General features: G+C 37.8%; 5 protein-coding genes across 5 annotated transcripts; 3 read left to right on the forward strand and 2 right to left on the reverse strand.

Annotated features, from left to right (window-relative positions):
* The first annotated feature begins 15 nt into the window (after nt 1-15).
* On the forward strand, nt 16-474 carry LOC133337041 (protein JTB). Its single transcript, XM_061545305.1, has one exon. It carries the CDS (start codon nt 16-18, stop codon nt 472-474), a length of 459 nt encoding a protein of 152 aa, XP_061401289.1.
* A 139-nt stretch (nt 475-613) lies between these two features.
* Nucleotides 614-3246, reverse strand: LOC133337042 (patj homolog). The gene is made up of 2 exons (XM_061545306.1): nt 1745-3246; nt 614-1666 (listed from the first exon to the last, which is right to left on the reverse strand). Exons 1-2 carry the CDS (start codon nt 3233-3235, stop codon nt 614-616), a joined length of 2544 nt encoding a protein of 847 aa, XP_061401290.1. The 5' UTR covers nt 3236-3246.
* Nucleotides 3247-10249: 7003 nt separating this feature from the next.
* Nucleotides 10250-12409, forward strand: LOC133337044 (transcription factor grauzone). The gene is made up of 5 exons (XM_061545308.1): nt 10250-10357; nt 10457-11313; nt 11370-11567; nt 11627-11882; nt 11933-12409. Exons 1-5 carry the CDS (start codon nt 10250-10252, stop codon nt 12407-12409), a joined length of 1896 nt encoding a protein of 631 aa, XP_061401292.1.
* A 1131-nt stretch (nt 12410-13540) lies between these two features.
* Nucleotides 13541-16184, reverse strand: LOC133337054 (vacuolar protein sorting-associated protein 51 homolog). Its single transcript, XM_061545318.1, has 5 exons — nt 16098-16184; nt 14459-15850; nt 13880-14401; nt 13710-13822; nt 13541-13649 (listed from the first exon to the last, which is right to left on the reverse strand). Exons 1-5 carry the CDS (start codon nt 16182-16184, stop codon nt 13541-13543), a joined length of 2223 nt encoding a protein of 740 aa, XP_061401302.1.
* A 2755-nt stretch (nt 16185-18939) lies between these two features.
* On the forward strand, nt 18940-21425 carry LOC133336997 (RNA-binding protein spenito). The gene is made up of 2 exons (XM_061545261.1): nt 18940-19508; nt 19577-21425. The coding sequence occupies exons 1-2, from the start codon at nt 18940-18942 to the stop codon at nt 21423-21425; spliced, it is 2418 nt and encodes an 805-aa protein (XP_061401245.1).
* Nucleotides 21426-23104: the final 1679 nt, after the last annotated feature.

The following is a 23104-nucleotide window of genomic DNA, read 5'->3' on the forward strand; positions in this document are numbered from 1 at the left end:
GAACTATCTAAGGCTATGTTGGAAATTTGTCAAAAGAAACATATGCTACTGGGATTAACTCTGCTTGTGGCTCTGACCGTTTTTGTACTAATAATAGAGTCACGATTAGATATTGGTGGCCCTGCAGCTCGTAAACCACAATTTGTTATAGAAAATAATTCGACGTGCTGGCTTCGAGAGAAATATACTGTCGTACAAGAATGCCACAAATGCTCCGAGTTCGACCTGGTGAGCCGCAGTTTGGGCGTGTGTATTCATACGAAATATAAAGAGCTGCTGCGTTGCAACGACAGTGGGGAGATTGTTATAAAAAGTTGCGATAGAATAGTAGCTATTGACCAGAAGAACTTTCTACACTTCGAGGTGTGCTGTTTCGTTTTTGGTATATTGACCTATTTTCTATCCTTTGCTCGTAATCGAATTCTATCAAGAAGGACCCACCAGAAACTGGAGAGACAACTTAACCGAACGTAAAATGAACAGTAATCACGAAACAACTACATTGGAATGTGCTATTTTATTAAGTTTGGAAAGGAAATAAAAGACAAATAATATGTAGTATCTCATGTATGTGTTTGATTTGCGTAATAATATATTTATACGAGATTTTCGCTTACTTTCGCCAATTTGAAATCAAGTCTGGCTCCGTAGAGTTTATTTCAGCGGATGGACTGGGTAAACTCTGAAAATCTGTAGACTTTTGTGGAATGGCTTCAAACTCTGTGTTAGATGACATAGTTGAATTGTTTCCGTTCGATTTTAAAGATGTGTCTGTCATGGGAAGTGGTTTGGCAACTCCTATGCGAACAACGCCCTTGGGCGCACCTTTCAGAGCTTGTACTGCCTGATCCAAGGTAGCGTTTTCCAAGTTAATGTTATTAACGAACAACAAACGGTCGCCCGGTATAAGACGACCATCCAACTGGGCTACTCCACCTGGCACGAGGGAACGTATTACAATCAAACAATCGTTGGAATCCATTGGGTCTTGGTAGTCAAGAATCGAAAATCCCAATCCTCTATCTCCTTTTATTAGTTCAATAATTTGGGGTTCTTCCGACCACATTGCTAGGCCAGTTAATGGCTCCAAAGAGCGCGATTTCAATTTAAATGACTCGTCAGATGTTGGCGATGATGTAGCTAGGTTTCCATCTGATTTTGCTTTTACTAGTCTATCAGAGCCCGGAACCAGTTTCTCTAAATTACTTTCCAACTTCTTCAAGGTGTCATCAGAAAATGACATTAACTCTGTTTTGCTACGACCACAAACCATACGCACGTCAATGGGAAGCTCCTTCAGAATTGCTACCACCTCCAAGTGATTCATACCGAATAACCGTTCGCCGTTTACCTCTAACAACTCATCGCCAGCACGTAATTTCCCATTGAGTCCAACAGGACCATCAGCTAATATAGAACGAATATAATGATGTGGTCGAACCTCCCGTCCCCCTTCCACATCTACAGTACCTTCAAGAGATATTCCAAGGCCACCGACAGGAAATTTTTTGATTTGAGCCACCACCACGTCAACATCATTTCCAACAATTTTCTTCCATTTGCGTATGATTTCTTGTTCTACTTCCGGACTAAGTTCAGGATCAGTATATTTCTGTCGCGTGATTAGTACACTATTTTTTGCATGAAGCGGCTCCTGAAAAGAATGCTATTATTAACAATACTAGAATAAGTACCCCTTTATACTAACATCAAACACGATTTGGTCGCGTCCATGGTGTTCAACTATATCTGTTGATATTAATTTTTTTGTCATATCCTCGAGGACTTTGGGAACAAGAACGGACTTTCTATCTGTGCCAAAGGTAGTCATGTTTGTGGGTTGATTATTACATATATTATGTACATTGGAGTTGGGTATATTAAAAGCTTCAGGCTCGGTGGCGAATACATTTACGCTGCTAGCAGATAGTGTATCTCTTGCTGCTGAGGCCCGTGACGGAGTAGATGGAACACTGGAGGGAAGCTTGTCATTGGCAGCAATAGCCTGTTGAAGTTGTTCGTACTTAGGACCTCTCAAATAACGTTCCAATCTTAGATTAACCACTGTTCCTGACTGCTTCAAGAGTTCGACAGCCTGGTGATTTGTAAAGCCCTGTAATGATTGCCCATCTACCTCAATAATGCGATCGTTGACACGTATACGGCCATTTATGTCTGCTGCAGATCCCGGAGATACGCTTTTAACAAATATGCCAGATAACTCTTCCTTTTCACACACATATCCAGCAATAGTGATGCCCAAGCCGTTAGCATCCTTTTTGAGTTCCACTTGCAACTTTTCTGTTTCAGGTAATTCCAAATGTTCCAAAATTGGTTTTGATCCTCGGTATACAAATCGTTCATCTTCTGTAGTCGTCTGTGGAGTTGAAGCATTTGAACTCTCGCCAAATATTTCCGGATAGCCAGTTGATATTAAGTATCGCTCTAGTTCAGCACGATCTACCAAAACTCTGGCAGGAACTATAGCACTCCCAGGCTCCAAATTAAATCCAACTGGGGAGGGCTGTTCAATTGCTCGACCAACAACTAAACGTACATGTGTTCCAGATTGCCTTAACACAGCTGCAACTTGTTCCGATACCATTTCTTGCAAATTTACGTCACCGATTTGCAAAATATGGTCACCTGACCTCAACCGGCCGTCCCTGTCCGCAACTCCCCCAGATAATATCGTCTTTACTATCACGCCAGAGTTTCGCGCCCCTATAATACCGAATCCTAGACCTGTGCCATCATTGACCAACTCAATTGCTTGTATTTGCACGTAGTCCGTGGGGAATAATTCGACTCCCGACAAAGAAGGCATTTTAGAATGGTGGTGCTCTGACATCACATTGTCAGCGACTTCAGTCGCTTTGCTACTGCTAGGACTATTAGCACCTGAGGCGCTATTAAGGGGAGTAGACAGTCGTTCGTCAAACTCATACATAACATCGCCACCACCATTGACGCTTAAAACCAAATTCCCTGCCATATCAATGTCAAAGTCATTTGGCAACATCGAGGGATGCTGCGTTAACTGAGCATTCAGTTCAGACAGTGAATCCTGAACATGCACTATCGAAATAAACACGGGGTCTTGTAAAATATCCAAAATTGTTTTGAGACTCTCAGCAGTTTGGCTTTGTAATTTGGGGTCATCGCTTTCATCAATGACCCTTTTTACTGCCTCAATTTGCTGGAGTGCGCTGGATATGTCCGCATTCAAATGCATTGCACTAACTGGTATATTACAGTAGGAAAATGTGATAATCCTTAATTTCAGCTTTAATATGTATCCACTTTTAATGTTAAAGTTGTTTGGAAAAAAATCTGGGGAAAAATTAATTGGATTAACTTAGTTCTTCTTCTTACTTTTCTGTACTGAGAGTTGACAGCTTACCAATGCAAAGTGAGTAATAAACACGTAACGCCGTATTGGTTTCGGTGTGTACACACTATGACTTTCATGGTAGGCCATAGCAACTTATAAATTACAATTTTTTCATATTGTTGCTTTTTATGTCAAAGGCATATACAAAATGTGTGACTGTGTATGTGATGTTTTGAAAAATTTATAATAAAATGTATTTCTTTCAAGATACATTTTACGACATTTGAAAGAAGAAATGTATGATTTGAGGATGAATCAATCAATGAATTAAAAAAAACCTGACATTACATTCATTTTCGCGTTTTTGGTAAAATGTTACAAATATATCAAACGACTTGTTACTTTTGTTTTTATTTATTCTGACATTATAGTCCACAAGATAGAGGTGTATTTTCTCATTTCTGACAAAAGCTACCCTACCTTGTATAATTGTACCATGCGCATATCATGGGTATATTAATTAATATTTTGAGTTCCCTTATAAATATAAGTTGTTACTAACCATGGTTAAATCTTGACTGCAATATTCAGCTTTAGAAAATTTCTTTTGTTTAAATTTATGGAATATATTTTTCATATTTCAATATTTATAAATATAAATTGTTTTGCAATTTTTGCCGTTGAACACATGATATGAGTAAATTTCGAAGAAAGATATTTTCATTTAAATTTTGAAAGCTGAATACTGTCAAAGGCAAATTTATGAACAAATTGGAAACATATAACTGCATGAGACTACCATGTATAATTATGCCATTATTTATGTCCTGATTTATATTAGGAGAGTTTACTTGCGGCAATTTTTATCGTTCTGTTTTGAAGTTGCTTCATTCGTCTATACAAGGCAATTCGATTTCAAAAATATTTATTTTTTTACATTTTGTGACAATGTTTTAGATTGGTATTTCAAATTACTGACACTACAAACAAAATACACAAAACGAATTGCAAGTAAATTGCCGGTACGAGCAATTTTTTTTTCAATTTCTATTCCCTTTCAAACAAAGACTTGCCGCAATTAAAGTCGCCTAATATAAATTGGGACTATAGGCCATGTTCAAAAGTCGACTTCGATTTTAGACTTTTCAATACCATGGCCTATAAATAAAATATATAAATTTATATATATAATATATAAATTTATATATATATATATATAAGATCTATTAATAAGGTCACCAAGATAGCAATCGAAATCGGAAAACAGCTGTTTTTTCTCAATATCAGAACCACAGACATTAAATTCCATATGTATAAATCTATAACATAAATGTTAACGAACTTAAATAAAAAAGGGCTCCCCAGCCAAAAATTAAAAAAAAAAACAAAGTAACATTATGTAACCTGTAATCAGCGATTTCTTCAAAGCCAACTTCATCAAATACGAGACAAATGCCCAAACAATTCCCTCCTCTACGCAAAAGTGGAAGAGGTAAACTTACGAAGGCTCAAAGGGAGCTGATTCCACGATCTTACGACACTAACTACAAATGATCTTTCACAAATTGCAGACAAAAACCTCGGATACAACAACTGAGGGTTCCGAGAGGATCTACACATCACAAACCTACTACACAATGGGAAATCAACATTTCTCATAATTCTATAATAACACAAAAGAATACGATATTCAACATAATTATAAAAGGATAGGCCAAGAAATTTAACAACAAATTGGGAAACATGATGACTACGACCCAAACCATATACATAACGAACAATGGAGTTAACAACCTTTTGGAGCCGATGCAAATGGCCAGAATTAGAGCCCGAGATAACCTCCAAACAATAGTTAACCTGAGACATCAACAACGACATAGCCACCTTCACCCTAACGCCAAGAGGCAAATATGATTGGACACTATAAAGCCTCCTAAGCTGGAATCGCACACGGGACAACAGAAGATCAATGTGGGTCGAAAAACTATGTTTGGCATCAATAATTACACCCAGGCACTTCATTTCACCAACAATATTAATAGTAAAGGAACTAACGCAAATATTAGGCATAGAACCGTCATAGCAACAATTGAACAAAACAGCTTCAGTCTTATCCCAGTTTATATCAAGACCATTGGAAGAGATCCACATAGAGAGAGATTGCAACGTTGTGTTAGCCAGATTCTCCAACCTGGCGAGATCAACACTCTTAAAGAAAACATGTATGTCATCCGCATACAAGAAGAGACTACAATCACTAGCAGTAACAGAATCCATGATGTCATTAATGAACATAATAAAAAGTAATGAGCCCAGTACAGAACCCTGCGGGACACCACACCGGATTAGACCAACATCAGATTGGACACCCTTGTGCACAACAAACTGGGATCTACACTCCAGATACGACGAAATTAGTCTACAGGCCGAAATGGAAAATCCAAATTTTACTCTAAGCTTGAGAATAAGCAGCGCGTGGTCAATTGAATCAAAGGCCTTAGACAAATCAATACCAACAAGAAGACCAACATCAGAACCATCAAAAACATCACGAATAACATCAGTAAGGGATAATAAGTGCACACTAGTACTGCAGCCACGCCGAAAACCATACTGAGAACTACTCAGGCATTTGTGATCATCAAGAAACTCCAAAATAGCATCTTCAATAATATGCTCTACTATCATAGACATGGCAGGCAATACACTTATTGGGCGCAAGTTAGACTGACTGTATGAAGACCCTTTCTTCGGAACAGGCACCAGACGAGCCACCTTCCAAGCTTGCGGGAAGGATGACGTCATAAAAATACAATTAACAAAATGCAAAAAGTGAACAAATATGTATGGAAAAACACTCTTAAAAAAATTAATAGGAATGCCATCAAAACCTACAGCTCCAGACTTAATTTTGCAGAGAGCACTTTCAACATCCTCCATAAACACGCAGTAAAACCTAAATGACTCTCGAACAAAGGCACCATCAATTCCTACCCTCACACCAGGATTAGATTTGCCCACATTACAAAAGTAATCATTAACAGTATTAACATCAATAAAAGGAACATCATCACCACAATCCAGACAACCAAAGGACCTAAGAGACTTCCATAATTGACTACTGTTCATACGACCGAACAACTTTTCATAATATTTTCTTCTTTCATTACGCATAACAGCTTTGCAACGATTTCTGCAGATACAATATATAGTCTATTGTCATCAGTAGGCCTTCTGCGCCATTCAAAGTAAGCTAAATCCCGAATTGAACAAGCTGACTTAACCACATCAGAATTCAACCACTCATCATTTTTGGGGTTAACATGACGAGTAGCAAGAGGAACAAAAAACAGCAAACTCTGAAATAACGTCTCAAACAAGGCCAGTTGGCTGTTTACGTTACTAGTGATATACAGAGGATACCCACCCAATCCGCATTACAAAAATCAAGATACTCAATTACCTTCTCTTCAGCAACTACAGGCAAATCAATCATCCCAAAGATAAGCGCATGGTGAGATATGCTAGGGCATTGTCCCTGCGAGGAAAAGCCCAGCCGCATGGGATCACTGATCAAACAATAGTCAATCAGCGAGGTAGAACTATGAGCAAGATCAAAGTGCGTAGGCTTGGAATTGTGGACAATAGAAAGCCCAAGAGACCTACATATGCCCCGCATCAACGTAAATTTCGAAGATTTAAATAAGTTACAATTAAAATCACCACAGACAAACACATTTGCATATGAATCAAAAATACCCTCATGAATGCTACGAAAGGAATCTACATCTCCCTGCGGCAGGTATACAACGGCAACAAGCAACGTATATGCACCGAAACACAGCTCGACGCACAAAGACTCGCATACACCATAATGATCCGATTTAAAAACCACCTTATATGACAATCTGTCACATACATACAACATAACACCGCCACCTACACGGCCAATGCGGTCACTACGTAGAGCCTTATAGCCAGGAACTCTCAATGACCTCGATGAGACAGCTGAGTTAAGCCAAGACTCAGTCACACCAAAAAAATCAATTCCACTGCCAACAAGTAGACACTTTATCTCATCCAATTTGTTATTGAATCTAGACGGACGAATGCTCTGACAGTTCAAATGGGCATACGTAAGCTTACCACCACCACAATGAATGTTCTGCCTGCTGCTCGAACCTAGTTTTCGTTCCATCAGGAAGAAGAACTTCAACCAAGGGCTGATCACCGTTAAGCAGCTTAAATTTTCTAATATGCTTCCTTTTAAGCAAATCTCTACAGGCATAGATAAAAGGTCGTTTACATTGAACCGGATTTGGTTAACCCAGTGGGTTTAAATTTTCAATTCCTTTGAATATATGCCAAATAAATCCTCATAAAGTAGGTTAACCCGGTAAAAGGCTCTAATATAAATGCCGTATAAGTTTGGAGGTCGACTTAATTAAGTGATCATTTATAAACACTCGAGACTCCACAATGCAATTCTCAATTACTTCCTTCCGAAGAATACGACCCTTTTTAGAGTAATTACGCATCAGTGAATCTCTATCCTGTACAGAGTTAAATTTCACCAACACCGCTCTACGGTCAGATATGTAACAACAGTGCTGCAAATCTCTAGGCACCAGTTGCATCCCACAAACCTTAGCAATATTTACAGTTAGCGCTCTAAGGTCTTTTATATTGTCCGGCAATCCTCTAATAATGGCATTCGATCGATTCAGTCTGCGCTGGAGCATAGCATTATATAATTCCAATTAATGGACTCTATCTATTAACTTCTTTTCCACACTAATAGAAGTGTTTTTCATTTCACTGACAGTTAACTTCAGATCACAAACGGACTGCTTCAGCTCAGTGATATTGCTCTTCACCTCAGAAAATTCAGCACTGTACAATTCAAAAAGAGCATCTGTTTGGGATTTAAACTCCTGCATACACTGTGTCATGTAAGCATCCATCTTTAGCTTCATGGTAGATAACATATTCTGCAAACTACGTAAGGCATCCGCATTAACAAGTGCAGCACTATTATCAATAGAAGCACTAGAAACAGGCATCACACCAGCAACCGAACTAACACTAGCGCCACGATCAACAACACCAGCCACACCATCACCACCAGAAGCACGGATACATGTAATGCACGTATATCTAAGAGCCTTATTAACTCGAGCCTTACTTTCAGATACACCCACACAATCCAACTGGAAGTAATTTGCACAGTCGGTGCATCCAATTTTGTATTTAGATTTTGCAATATGTTCATTGCAGACATAGCAAATACACTGCGACGGCATCTTCAGCAAAATAAACGCCAAAAAAAAAAACTGCAGCAACACGGAAAACCCAGCCAGAAAACCTTTCAAGGATCACCAAGAATATATTGCTACTTAAATATAGCCAGGAACAACCGAATAAAACTCAAATTTCAAAACTTAAATTATTTTCCTTAAGAGCGCCAAAATTTATAGATTATCCATGTTGTTGAACCAAAAAATTAAAAAACAAAATTATAAATGAAAATCTCCGAATTTCGAAAAGATTTTTTGGCAATACTTTTATTAACATTTTCTACAAGAATTTGTGTAAAAAAATCTTGTCAATCTGTTTGTTTTGGCAAAATATTTTTGACATATCAAAATACAACAACCGATGTTTGTTGTAGAAATTCGCCGATGCGGCTACCTTGTATATCAAGATCTATTAATAAGGTCACCAAGATAGCAATCGAAATCGGAAAACAGCTGTTTTTTCTCAAGTCTAATGTCAAAAATTTCGACTTTGTTTACGTTTTCATAATGGAAGTCAATTCACAATAATGCATTTTGACAGCAAACTTGAGAGGTATCGATAATCAGCTGGTCTCCCTTGGTGACCTTATTTATAGGCCATGTTGTATATCTACCTTGATCTTGTTCTATACAAAAACTCGATAAGTCGAAAGTCGATTTACATATCCCTAGATTCAATTCTGCCCATGGCCTATAAATAAGGTCACCAAGATAGCAATCGAAATCGGAAAACAGCTGTTTTTTCTCAAGTCTAATGTCAAAAATGTAGACTTTGTTTACGTTTTCATAATGGAAGTCAATTCACAATAATGCATTTTGACAGCAAACCTGAGAGGTATCGATAATCAGCTGGTCTCCCTTGGTGACCTTATTTATAGGCCATGATTCTGCCAAAGCAAGATCTATTAATAAGGTCACCAAGATAGCAATCGCAATCGGAAAACAGCTGTTTTTTCTCAAGTCGAATGTCAAAAATTTCGACTTTGTTTACGTTTTCATAATGGAAGTCAATTCACAATAATGCATTTTGACAGAAAACTTGAGAGGTATCGATAATCAGCTGGTCTCCCTTGGTGACCTTAGTCTTGATTTAGATTAGGCGAGTTTACTTGCGGCAATTCTTGTCGTTCTCTTTTGAACTTGCTTCATGCGTCTATACAAGGCAATTCGGTTTCCAAAATATGTTTCTATTTGTTGTTTTTTCACATTTAAATATATATAAAACGTCAACAAATACGAAATACACAAAACAAATTGCCAGAAAATTGTCGGTACGAGCAATTTTTTTTATTTCTATTCCCCTTGCCCCTCTCTCCTACAAACAAAGACTTGCCGCAAGTAAACTCGCCTAATCTAAATTAGGACTTATTTATAGGCCATGCCATGGCTTGCCATGGTTTGCTGTCAAAATGCATTATTGTGAATTGACTTCCATTATGAAAACGTAAACAAAGTCGATATTTTTGACATTAGACTTGAGAAAAAACAGCTGTTTTCCGATTTCGATTGCTATCTTGGTGACCTTATTTATAGGCCATGGGCCATGCCAAAGACTCTTTGACTCTGTAGTCGACTCACATCCACATCAGAAACTCTTTTATGTGTTTAATATATAAAAATGATTTGTCGTTTATGTCTCAACGACATACAAAATCTTATTAATATTTTCGACTCTGCTGAAGGATACAACATTGCTTGTGTTATTGGAAAGTACTTCTGGTTTGAGGTAAACAACAGAACAATTAACATGTTACGCATTCCCTGCGATATTGGCTTCATTTTATCAAAAACGTATATCGTATATTTCATTTACATTTGCTTATAGCCTCGAAGTGATGATCCCATATCTACGGGAATATGCTGCCAATGTTATAGGAAATTAGGCGATTTTCATGATTTTTTTCTTATGGTGGAGAAGGCCCACCGTCACATGACGGAGAGATTTGTTGTCAAAACGGAAAATGCCAAATCTAAACCCCGATCCATGGAAGATATTTTTAGTTTCCATTCATTGCCAAAACCCGAACCTGATGAACATGAAATCAACTGCCACGTTCCGCTCGACATACTGATGGAAAATACAACAGATCTTGAGAAAACTTTTGAAGAGGCTGCCGCCATTGCGTTAGGTGATCGCGATGATGACAGATCATCGCTGCGCGACGAAATTCTTGATAACGCAGATAGCCAATGCGAAAGTCCGAATGAGTTGTCATTTGATGGAGAGGATTTTATGAAGAAAATTCTTAATAACGGCTCTGTTGATAGCAAACAAGGGATTTCTAAGATACCTCAAATAAGAAGATCCACCAGACATAAGTATGCTACTGCAAATGAAAAACAGACACACAACGGTGTCAACACAGCCAACAACCAGAGAGGTCGTCCCAAAAAAGTTGTCGACGAATCGAATACGAATCAGCAAGATAATCGAATGCAATCCGATGAAAAAACCCGACAGTACAAAGTCAAAATGAAGGAAATAGACGCCCAAATTGGTCAATACATGACACTGCAGTGTGACGCTTGCAGCACGGAAACTGAAAACTTTGCAAGCTTGCGAGTTCATATGCGGAAACATGGAATTAAGAGGGGCTATGCAAAGTGTTGTAACAAGAAATTTTTCAAGAGGGCCCTTCTATTGGATCACATTCGCCATCATTTGGATCCGGAGTACTTCAGGTAGGTGTGGCTGAATTGTTTCTAATAATAGGCGCTAATTATATAATCTGTGTTAGATGCGAGGACTGCGACCGGGCATTTGTGGATCGACAATCAATGCGTAACCATTTCCTTCTTAAACACCAGAAAGAAGAGGATAAGATATTTGAATGTCCACAGTGTTCAAAGAAATTTGCTAAGAAGTATCTTTTGGAACAGCATAAAATGTTTACACACCGTGACCGAAGCACAACATGTAAAAATTGTAATAGAAGGTATTTTTAAATATTGGAATTTTACTACTATTCTAGACACACCTCCACTGCCACTTTAGGTTCGAAACAATCGAAGAATTGGTAGAACACGGTAAAGAACATTGTCATTATGGCACGATGTGTGACATTTGTGCTAAGGTTATACGTGGACCTGCCGCATTTAAACGACACCAAATGGAACATCAGGGCGTAACTTTCCCTAAAGTACAATGTGATATGTGTGGATCATGGCACAAAGATAAATACGCCTTAAATAAGCATAAAAAGCGTCATTTAGAAGCGAAACAGTCTCATGTTTGTGATATTTGTCGAAAGGTAAGAAAAACATTTTCTTTTTCTATTTATGCTACGACAATGTTTTGTAGGTATCGCCGAGTCGAACAGCTATGCTAAGCCACAAACGGTATGTACATGGCTCCGACAAAGTCTACAAGTGCAGTATTTGTAGCAAAACCTTTAAGAAGCCGCTGTCTTTGAAGGAGCATATGACAGTGCACACTGGTGAGGTCCTCTACCGTTGTCCTCATTGCCCCAAGACGTTCAATTCTAATGCTAACATGCATTCCCATCGAAAGAAAATTCACCCAAGAGAATTTGAAGAAACACGAAAAATACGAAAACAGAATGCCCACTTGAACCAACCGCCAATTCCTCCCATTTCTGTCCTAAGTAATGCCAAAACCGACACACAAGCGCTTCTCATAATTGATACAGCCGATACTGAAGAAACCCACAACGTTCTACTAACTACATCCCCAGCGGAAGAAATGTACAGCACCGAGGAAATCTCAGATTTATCTTGCAAAGATAAAAATCCAATTATAATATATACATTAAGCTAGACTGTACAATTTGTAGGCCTTATAAATTTTTTTATTTTATCCTTTTTGGTTTCTTATAAATTTTAACTAATAGGTACATATGTAACCTTTAAAATGAATATACATATGACATACTTTAAGCTTGATAAATATATTTTATTACTGTTTTAATGGACGAAGTCAAAGAGTTCAAAACTGCCCCCCCAGGGGGGCAGCTTTGAACTAGAGTTGCCATTTTTGAACATGTTTTTTACAGTATTTATGTTCAAATATGTATGTATTTTATTCATACATATCAAAAATGCATTTATTCATTAAAAAATATATAAAAAATGTTCAAAATTTAAAAAATTTAGATCAAAATTTATTAAAACATAAAATGACTTAAAAACAAAAATTAATATGGTGAAAAATACAGTTAATTTCGTAATCTTATTAGCCCATTTGAAATTTTGAGAAATCGAAGCCAAAAGTTAAAAACTCCGTTTTTTACTCGAGTTTAATGGGCATGTTGAAAGGTGCCCCACCCATGGCATTTTACGGAAATTTATAATAACTTTTTTGTAATAAATATATATGAAAGAAATTACATTAGTTATGTTGGAAATGATTATTGGAATGCAAAAAATTTGTTTGACAAAAGAAAACTATCACAGAATTCTTCCAGCGCCCTTACAACCAAATGAATAAAAGTTTACAAAGACACTGTGAAAACATGGTCACCCACGCGCAATTTGTCGACAACTGAAAAGGCAAGCCAACGTGGTTTACGCAGATAGAGAACAAGATTGCCATATACAAAAATGTGGTTGCGGGTCGGAAAAATTTTAAAAAATTTATTCAAATAGACTTTTTTTAACATAGTATCAATATTCCTAAATACAACTTATTTAAAATTATGAGCAATATCATTTGAAAGTTTTGTATTCATTGTCCGATTAAATCAAAATATTCATACTATTCACTGTCTAGAACTACAAAGGAATGCCTACTTTTAACATTCATGGTTCTTCTTTACCACGCCTATGCATTCCCTTGTAATTTATTTAGGGGAATAATAATTTATAAATAAAAATATGTATTATTACTAAAGATTTATATTTATAAATAGTTACAGTGAAAATGCATGTCCGGTCAGATGTGTTAGTATTACTAGCCCCTTTCACATATAATTTCAACGGCATTCGGTTCCATTAGAGTAGATTCCAGGCATCTGTGGACGGCCGAACCCAAAATTTCATCCAATAAATAATTGATCAAACTGAAAAATAAATGGTATGCAATGATGTAGAATGTGATATAATTCAAAATGTTAACCCACTTCTCGTCCTTGACGAACCGCCATAAATTCATCTGTAAATAATGGGTATCAACCTGGATCTGTTGTAAACCAAATTTGCTGAAAGTACGCACTCGAACGCATTCTAGAAAAGTCTATAAAAAAAAATTATTAGGTCGGCTATTGCTTAGCAACAGTTTATATTGGGGTACCTTTAAGCCAATTTTAATTATGCCTGTAACTATTGAGACCTTTGAAAATTCCACTGATGTGAAAATTTCTATCTTTTCTGAAAACAGCCTGTGAATATTGGAAACATAGGAGGATTCTAGTTGCGATGGAGTGTAGTTGGACCAATTGGAACGGAATTGCTGTTTCGAGCCAGTCATGTTACTAAAATGGGTCTTACGACTTGAGTCACTGCTGGCTGTTGTGCGTTCGTGCTGTTGCGGCTGTTGTTCATACAAACTGGCTACAACGGTCTCTATCGATGACATTTCCTCGACAACTCTTTTCATCACAGCCCGCACTGTTCTCGGCTCAAGACAGTTGAGCCAATCGCGTGTCTCGACGCTTTTGCGTAACATTTGTGAAATATTCAGGCCCTGTAAACGGACATAATTATCAAGTAGATTCTGAGCGGTTTCTCTCATTTCAGCGCAAATCTCCGTTTCATGTGTTAGTGTAGTGCTATTCTCAGAATCTATTTCGTACAAATCATCCACTAGGCTGACCTTTAAATTGTATACAGTTTATCAAGGACATCCATTCAATTAAAAAATGTCACTTACTAGTACATGTATGCCATTTTGTTCCATTTCCAAACACGTTTTTGACAGCACTAACAACAAGTTGGGCGGACTAGATGTGGATGAGTCGCCAAAACTATTTATTACTCTTGAAATGTGACGCAGAAACCCAACCAAGAGGTTTTCGCGTATACCTTCGACGCAAAGAGCTCCTTTATAGTCACATTTTATGTTGAAAGACCAATCAGTTTGAAGAAAAACTAATAGATCCTGTAGAACGCCTCGCACTTTTTCCATGAGCGTTACATAGAGACTGGTTATAAGATCATTTAGATGTGCACCCGATACTATGGCGTCGCTCTTCGTGGAAACCAGCGAAAGGCGAACAGAACTCAAACTATCGGCAAAATGGTCTCTAAGGTTCTTGGAATGTGTCTGAATTAACTGATGTGCCGCCGATATAATAATATCTATGGTATTTCTTTGGATTTCGAGACCACAGCAAATATTGCGCATAGCTAGTAACCGTCGATGTAGACGATCCAATGCTCTGAGCATAATGTGTGTGTCGCCGAGACCTATGTCCGATTCAACTCGGTCCTGGACGAGCGTCATATACTTATCTATGTTGTCGTTCAAAAATACGTTCAGCTCTTTTAACGTAAATTCCTGGAAATCATCCCTTTCCTTATCATAGTGCTTCGCTACGAACATGTCGTAATAGGCCGTAACTACCAATGTTAGATCGCTGAGGAAACCATCGATGCCCAAGTCAACGAATTCGATCATATCACGTTCGGTTTGATCTTGAAGCATAACAATATGCTCGTGCAGTCGCTTTGAAGCACAAACTAACATACCCGATGCCAGATCAGACGGCCTATCACCCAGTTGTAGCAGTAGCTCCCCAATTTTTGTTAAGGTTTCTGCCGTCTTTCCCGTTATATAAAACTCCGATCTTAGCTGCTGCTTTAGATCTGTCATTATTATGTCGCAGTCTTTTCTTATGCCATCAAACGATGGCTGTTGCCCATATTGTTCAAAAACCTTCTTTGCATGCAAGTAGTCTTGTACACATTGCACATAGTTTTGCTCCTCTATGTGTCCCTTCAATTTGGCCGGCAAGGATGATAGGAACTGCAAGCGTTTCAGCAACGAGTGCTTTTCCGAAAGTTTACACAGCTGTGATCTTGTACCTTGAAGTGTTCCCGTTATCTGTTCACTAAAATTGGTGATTGTACCCATCTTCTCTTTCAACAAGTTCATATCGGTTTCCATCTGTTTGAAGTCATTCTTCATTCTGCGTATAGTATCGGTTGCCGAGATGAATTTATTGTAGTTTTCATAGACCAACGTTTGCATATCTGAGTGTAAAGTCTGTGTATCTTTTACAACAGCTGCCTCAGTGTCCATTATCTGTTTCAGCGAATAATCCTATAAGAAAATTTCTCTAAGTATATATATGAAGCTTATGAATGACTTCTGCGTAACGCAAAGTTGTATTTAGGGGGACATCTCGGATTTATGGTCGATGAAGGTAATATTGGTATTGCTATAAAGCATATACATTTTATTTAAATATAAAATGTTCGAAAATAGCCTGTGGTAAATATCGTAGATGAGCCCCTAAACTTAACTTATGTCAGCAAGTGTCTTTAATAAGATATTACTTGCTACTTGCCTTCAGCAGCTTTTCCAAATACTTCTCCGAGTCGAAGGTCGTTGAGTCCATGTCATAAGGACTACCTGTTGTTGTTTTATCATCCATTGTTATCTTCCTGAATATTTTATTATTTTCTAAAAGTCAATATTTTTAATACATTTCACTTAGAAAATTATGTTTTTTCAATTTGTTAATATTTTTATTCTATACTCAATGTTGTGTACCCCGCTTATTTGTCTTATTCGTCGTACTTCCACACACTGTCCACTATTTGCAAATGCCTTCTGATATATTGATAAAAAAACGTTCCACAGATATCAAGATCTATTAATAAGGTCACCAAGATAGCAATCGAAATCGGAATGTCTGCTTTTCCACAGGCAGATTTTTATTTGGCAAATTTTTTGTTTTCCCTTTTGAAATTTTCGCTTGCTTTTCCATTAGCAAATTTTTCTTTGCCAAATTTGCGAATCAAAATACAAAAGAAAGAAAATAAAAGTCAAAAGTGCTTGCATTTTAAAGATTTTAATATTTTATTTATTTTTTATATATTTTATTATATAAATTGCAAAAATTAAAAATTAAATTTCACTTGCACAAATTAAAGCAACAGGTTTGTAAACAAAAGCCGGCTGTGTGTCAGTAAATCGAATAGGTTCAAAAGGAAATGTCAACAAAATTGTTTTCAACGAACAGAGAAAAGCAGAATTTGCGTGTACGGCAAATTCTGAACAGGCAAATTTTTGATTTTCTTGCTCGCACCCCTCTCGCCTACAAACTCAGTATTTGCCAAATAAAAATTTGCCTGTGGAAAAGCAGACAAAACAGCTGTTTTTTCTCAAGTCTAATGTAAAAAATGTCGTCTTTGTTTACGTTTTCATAATGGAAGTCAATTCACAATAATGCATTTTGACAGCAAACTTGAGATATATCGATTATCAGCTGGTCTCCCTGGGTGACCTTATTTATAGGCCATGACAGATATCTATTAATCATAGCCTATAAATAAGGTCACCTAAGGAGACCAGCTGATAATCGATATCTCTCAAGTTTGCTGTCAAAATGCATTATTGCATTATTGCTGTCAAATGCATTATAGCTGATAATCGATATCTCTCAAGTTTGCTGTCAAAATGCATTATTGTGAATTGACTTCCATTATGCCATGTTCTGACGGGCATTCGAACAACGTAGTTCGCTCTCAGAATTACGTACATGAATTAACCCGTTTATACAACACTATTCTTAATTCATGTCATCAGAGTTTTCTTTATCAAATTTCTTGTTTCTCCTTTTACACCGAAATCTCAACTTATTTGTGTGTATTACCTATGAATTTAAATAGAAAAAATTATTCTCTTTATTCTGAATATAATAAGAACCCATATCTAAATACTTTTCACTCATGTTTTCCATTTGTTCTGAAAATGTTGTTGTTTTTAATACATTTTTATATTTTCTCAATTCAAATGTCACATACTGTCACATATAAAAATTTGGAGAATTTTTTGTTTGAGTTTCCCCACATTTGTTTCTTATTTTGTACGCTAATTAGAACCAATGGAAAAGAACTGCATATTGCATTATGTAGAAAACAAAATTTACATTCTGCTGCATATATAAAATCTATACAATTTATTACTTTTCATTCATCATTTTCAATTTTTCTGAAAAAGTTTGAAAATTTTATAAATATTTTCATGCTGTCAAAATTAATTTATTTTCGATAAATACTCTCAATTGTTAGGGATGGGACAAATTTCTTGGTTATTCAGAGAGTGATTCGAATTGAACAACGTACAAAAGTCGGTGTTCGTTCAGACAATTTTGTATGGGGAACTAAGTAATTACTTCATAATTAAGGGTCGAACAACGAATGAGAGAGCGAACGACGCTCGTCTGTACATGGCATTATGAAATTCGATTGCTATCTTGGTGACCTTATTAATATATCTTGTTTATAGGCCATGCCAAGATCTATTAATAAGGTCACCAAGATAGCAATCGAAATCGGAAAACAGCTGTTTTTCTCAAGTCTAATGTCAAAAATGTCGACTTTCTTTACGTTTTCATAATGGAAGTCAATTCACAATAATGCATTTTGACAGCAAACTTAGGGGTGTCGATAATCAGCTGGTATCCCTTGGTGACCTTATTTATAGGCCATGGGATGAATAAAGTCGTACGCATGGCCTATAAATAAGGTCACCAAGGGAGACCAGCTGATTATCGATACCTCTCAAGTTTGCTGTCAAAATGCATTATTGTGAATTGACTTCCATTATGAAAACGTAAACAAAGTCGAAATTTTTGACATTAGACTTGAGAAAAAACAGCTGTTTTCCGATTTCGATTGCTATCTTGGTGACCTTATTAATAGATCTTGGTCGTACGCATACGCATCAATTTAGTTACGGGCCTAACGCAGATGCAAGTAGTTGTATCTGAGTAACGAGTATTTGGATAGTCAGAATTTGCCATCATTCGGCGATTTTCTGTATAATAAGAGTCGGCTTTCGTCGCGCAGACTTTTCTCTTGAATTTATATATAGTAAGGAAATTAAGAAAATTATATTTGTGTAAATTATTGGAACGCTGCAGTACTGGAAAGGACAAGTTTTATCAAATAGGTATGCAAACCACATTTCATTGTTAAATTAAAACTTTTGTGCACATTTTGAGCCACGGCTTTTCAGTCAGCAACGGACACCGATCGCCATTTTGTTTTTAAAAGATAATTTCCTCTCAAGAATTGTCGAGTTTTCTTTTAGCAATTATTGTATATAGACTAAATGATTATATTGTTTTAGATTTACTGTTGGAGCCATCGGATTTTACCAAGGAGTTCGTGCAGCTGTTCATGAGTATAATTCGTGAAGCTGCTGAGCTTGACCACATTACTGTAAAACTGCAGACTATGAAACGAAGCGCTTCACGCGACTCTCCATCTAGAACAAGTCATTCGTCGCGCTCACGTTCTACGGCTATGGGACGGGGTACATATGATAATGGAGGTCTGCCGGGTGATTCGCCGGAACGTATGTCTCCAGATCGAGTAAGACGCCGCGTTGGCCGTTCTCCTAGCCCTCGTTCTCGTTACGTCGGAGGATCTCCCCATCGGGAAGAGTATATTCGAGGGGCACCTATGCCTTCGTCTGATAGGCCATCTTATAAAGTGTTATGTGTATCAGCCTTACATTCTAAAGCATCCGATGAATTCATTAAGGAGACTTTGTATCGTGAATACAAAAAATTTGGAGATTTCAGCATTAGAATTTCCCATGACTTGGATGAAAGGGTGGCATATGTGTGTTTCCGCACAGCTGAAGATGCGAGAGAAGCTAAGCACCATAAGCCCCGCATTGTTCTGTATGATAAAGTTGCGCTGGTGGAGCCAGTGTACGAGTCTTCCGGTCGCGGTGAGCATAGGTAAGTATTGTTGCTTTCATGTGATCTTCGTTTCAATTTTTCAAATATATGATTATGTTTCTTCATAGGGCACGAGGGCGTTCAATAACACCTCCAGAATATGATCGCTACCATTACTCCCGAGTTCCCGTTCCTCCACCTGGACCGCCGGAACACCGGCGACCTCCATTGGATCCTTACGATAGATATGGGCCACCGCATATTTCATCCCATCCTCATTCTAGAGAATACCGCCCCATACATCATGAATATCCTATGCCACCTAGAGGACCACCAATACATCGTGGCCCTCCACACATTCATGGGCCACCACCTCATTACGGTGGTCCACCTAGGCACCTTGGTCCAAGACCACATGTACCTTATGAAAAACCAGAAAACAAAAAAGATAAATTTCCCAATTACTTACATCATGTCCAGCCGGAGGATGACCCACTTGCAACACGCACACTTTTTGCGGGCAATTTGGAAGTATCGATTTCAGATGATGAATTACGGCGTATTTTTGGTAAATATGGCATCGTGGATGATATTGACATCAAGAGGCCTCCACCTGGCACCGGTAATGCATTTGCTTTTGTGCGGTACCAAAATTTAGATATGGCACACAGAGCGAAGTGTGAATTGTCTGGACAGTATATTGGAAAGTTCCAATGCAAAATTGGCTACGGGAAAGTGACTCCAGCCACTCGTATATGGGTCGGTGGTTTGGGTGCATGGACATCTGTAACACAACTCGAAAGGGAGTTCGATCGCTTCGGAGCCATCAAGAAAATCGAGTATCAAAAAGGAGATACATGCGCATATATTCAATATGAAACTGTAGAGGCAGCAACTGCAGCTGTAAAGGAGATGCGTGGATTTCCCTTAGGAGGTCCTGAAAGAAGACTTAGAACCGATTTCTCGGAGCTCCCAGGCGTGACGCCTACAGCTGCTCCATTTAAGCCTAAATACGACGAAGCTGCTGTTCCAGCTGCAGAATACCGGCGGCCTGAATATGATTATCATTATGAAGATCCACATCATCACCACCATCATCATTATGCCCCTCGCGGGGGATACTCGCCATATCCGCCGCGTGGATCATATCGTGGCAGGGGAGGGTACCGCGGTCGTGGTCGGGGAGCTTACCACTACCCCAATGATGTACACCGTCCTATACATCCCAGCGCATTAGCTGCAACATCAACATCGACCATTCCTCCGCCAGGTGGGATCGAAGATGAATGGCGTCGCCCGCCCGGTGAGCCTGGGTTCGAAAGAGGTCGGTCGGGTTCTCGTGAAATTAGGGCTGATCGTTCACGCTCGCGATCTCCACATAAGCGAACACATTCTCCGGGATCTGACTCGGATTCGTCACAGCGTCGTAATGGATCAACATCGTTAGCATCAGCTCGAGTTCTTTCAGATGTAGCGCGCAAATGCACAGTTGTTTGGCAAGGCGCCCTTATTCTAAAGAGTTCTCTATTCCCAGCTAAGTTCCACCTTACAGACGGCGACGCCGATATTGTGGAGTCACTAATGAGAGACGAAGAGGGGAAACATAATTTACGAATTACTCAACGCTTGCGACTCGATCCGCCGAAATTAGAGGATGTTCAGAAACGTATTAGCTCATCATCGTCTCATGCTATATTCTTAGGCTTAGCTGGCTCTACTGGAACCACAAATAATTCCGAAGATGGTTCTGTGCAAACTAGACCTCTACGTAACTTGGTCTCATATCTCAAACAGAAAGAAGCCGCGGGCGTAATTTCCTTGCTAAACAAAGAAACAGAAGCCACAGGAGTCTTGTATGCATTTCCTCCTTGCGATTTTTCGGCAGATCTATTGAAGAGGACATGTTCTTCTGTCAGCGAGGAATCATTTAAAGAGGATCACCTTGTGGTTGTAGTTGTTAGAGGAGGAACCGCTTAAAAGAAGGGACCTCCGACATCCATTCATTGATTTTACAATCATATATATATAATATTTCAGTTGACAAGCAAAACGTGGATCAACACTTCACATTCTTGACAAATTTATTAATTAATAACTATATTCTGTATATGAATAACGCATCCCCACGCATTTGTAGTACATACTAATAACTAACCCCTTACACTATTCCTCCCGATATCACCAACATGCTATTACATTGGTTCACAAAGGTTAAGGTCCAATTAAAAGTATTCGTTTAATGATGCTACCAGATTTAAATAACAAAAACGCACAAATCTGATCTGATTATCCATTTTGCCCTAATATCGTGATACTACTGTGCCAATCATGAATACAATATGTTTAGTTCTACTCCTAATGTTATGTACGAAAATGACTTGAACAACAATTGTGAAAAGTGTGAATATAATTTGAAGAATATTTGAAAAGAAACGTGAACCTGAAGTCCTTGTTTTTGGTCTAATAGTTTACAAATCAATATCGGCAGATTTTGTAGTTTACGACAAAATGATATGTCTGCGATGTTGTGGCAACATGTTATGAAGTAGGGGAGACTGGGGCACCTTCGGCATCGGGGCACCTTCGGCAATCGCGTTTTCGATATGAATCTCTCACCGTACATCACTAGTTTCGATACATAGGTATCGAATATCGAAATAAATAACTGACACAAAGTTTGAAATTTCTAGCTAATAAGCTTATTTAGATACACAGGATTTTGTATTTTTATAGATGTTTCTGTAATATTTCAATCCCATTTCGTAAGTATTTCGTGTATAAAACTTTTAAAATTTTTAAGACAATATTATTAAAAAGTGGTTAACTACGATGTGTATTATTATAAAAATGTTTAAAAATATAATGTTTTAGAAATCCGATCGAAAAAAATGAAAAAAACTATAAAAAGTACATTCGGGGTACATTCGGCATTTTAAAATGGGGCACATTCGGCCATATACAGATTGTGCAATATTATTTCCTTAAAATGTTTTTGAGTTTGTCTTTAAAACTAATCCTTTAGTATGGCTCGAAATTGCATATTTAAGATCAAACGTGCTTGTATTGACGAAAATGCGATAGAAAACCCCTATTTCTGATGGTGTGTGCGACCTTGAGATGTAAACGTCCGCCGCTAGAAAATAAAGCCCTATAATTCAAACATTGTGTGGCTTATTAAAACCAAATAGAGCCTTTAGAGGATCAGAATTTCAACCAGTCTGATAGCGATGATAATTACCCGGCTATGACTATGGTGCCGAATGTGCCCCATCAAATGCCGAAGCTACCCCGGGTTGGGGCACATTCGGCAAATTTGACTTTTTTAACAAAACTGTAAAATTTTTTAACTAATACTAGTTTTTTATATCTTTTTGGTACTATTTTTTATAATTAAGAGTCAGAGGACAATAATCAGCCATAAAGTTTTTATATATGTTGAATAAGTACTGAGATATAGAGCTCTAAAAAAAAAGTGCCGAAGGTGCCCCAGTCTCCCCTATTATAACCGCTTTGTGTAAACAGTTTTTCTTGTGTGATTTCAGTTCTAGTGGGCTATTCTCGGCCAATGCGCACCTAAAAATAATAATAATAAAAAAAACGAAATCAGTGGTGGTGTAACATTCAATTTCAAAGATTGTTGGGTTTCTAAAGTGAGT

This window comes from Musca vetustissima, unplaced genomic scaffold (genome assembly GCF_032173495.1).
Source record: "Musca vetustissima isolate MV318-11 ecotype Yass unplaced genomic scaffold, APGP_CSIRO_Mvet_v1 utg6013, whole genome shotgun sequence".
In the NCBI taxonomy this organism is placed as follows: Eukaryota; Metazoa; Arthropoda; class Insecta; order Diptera; family Muscidae; genus Musca; species Musca vetustissima.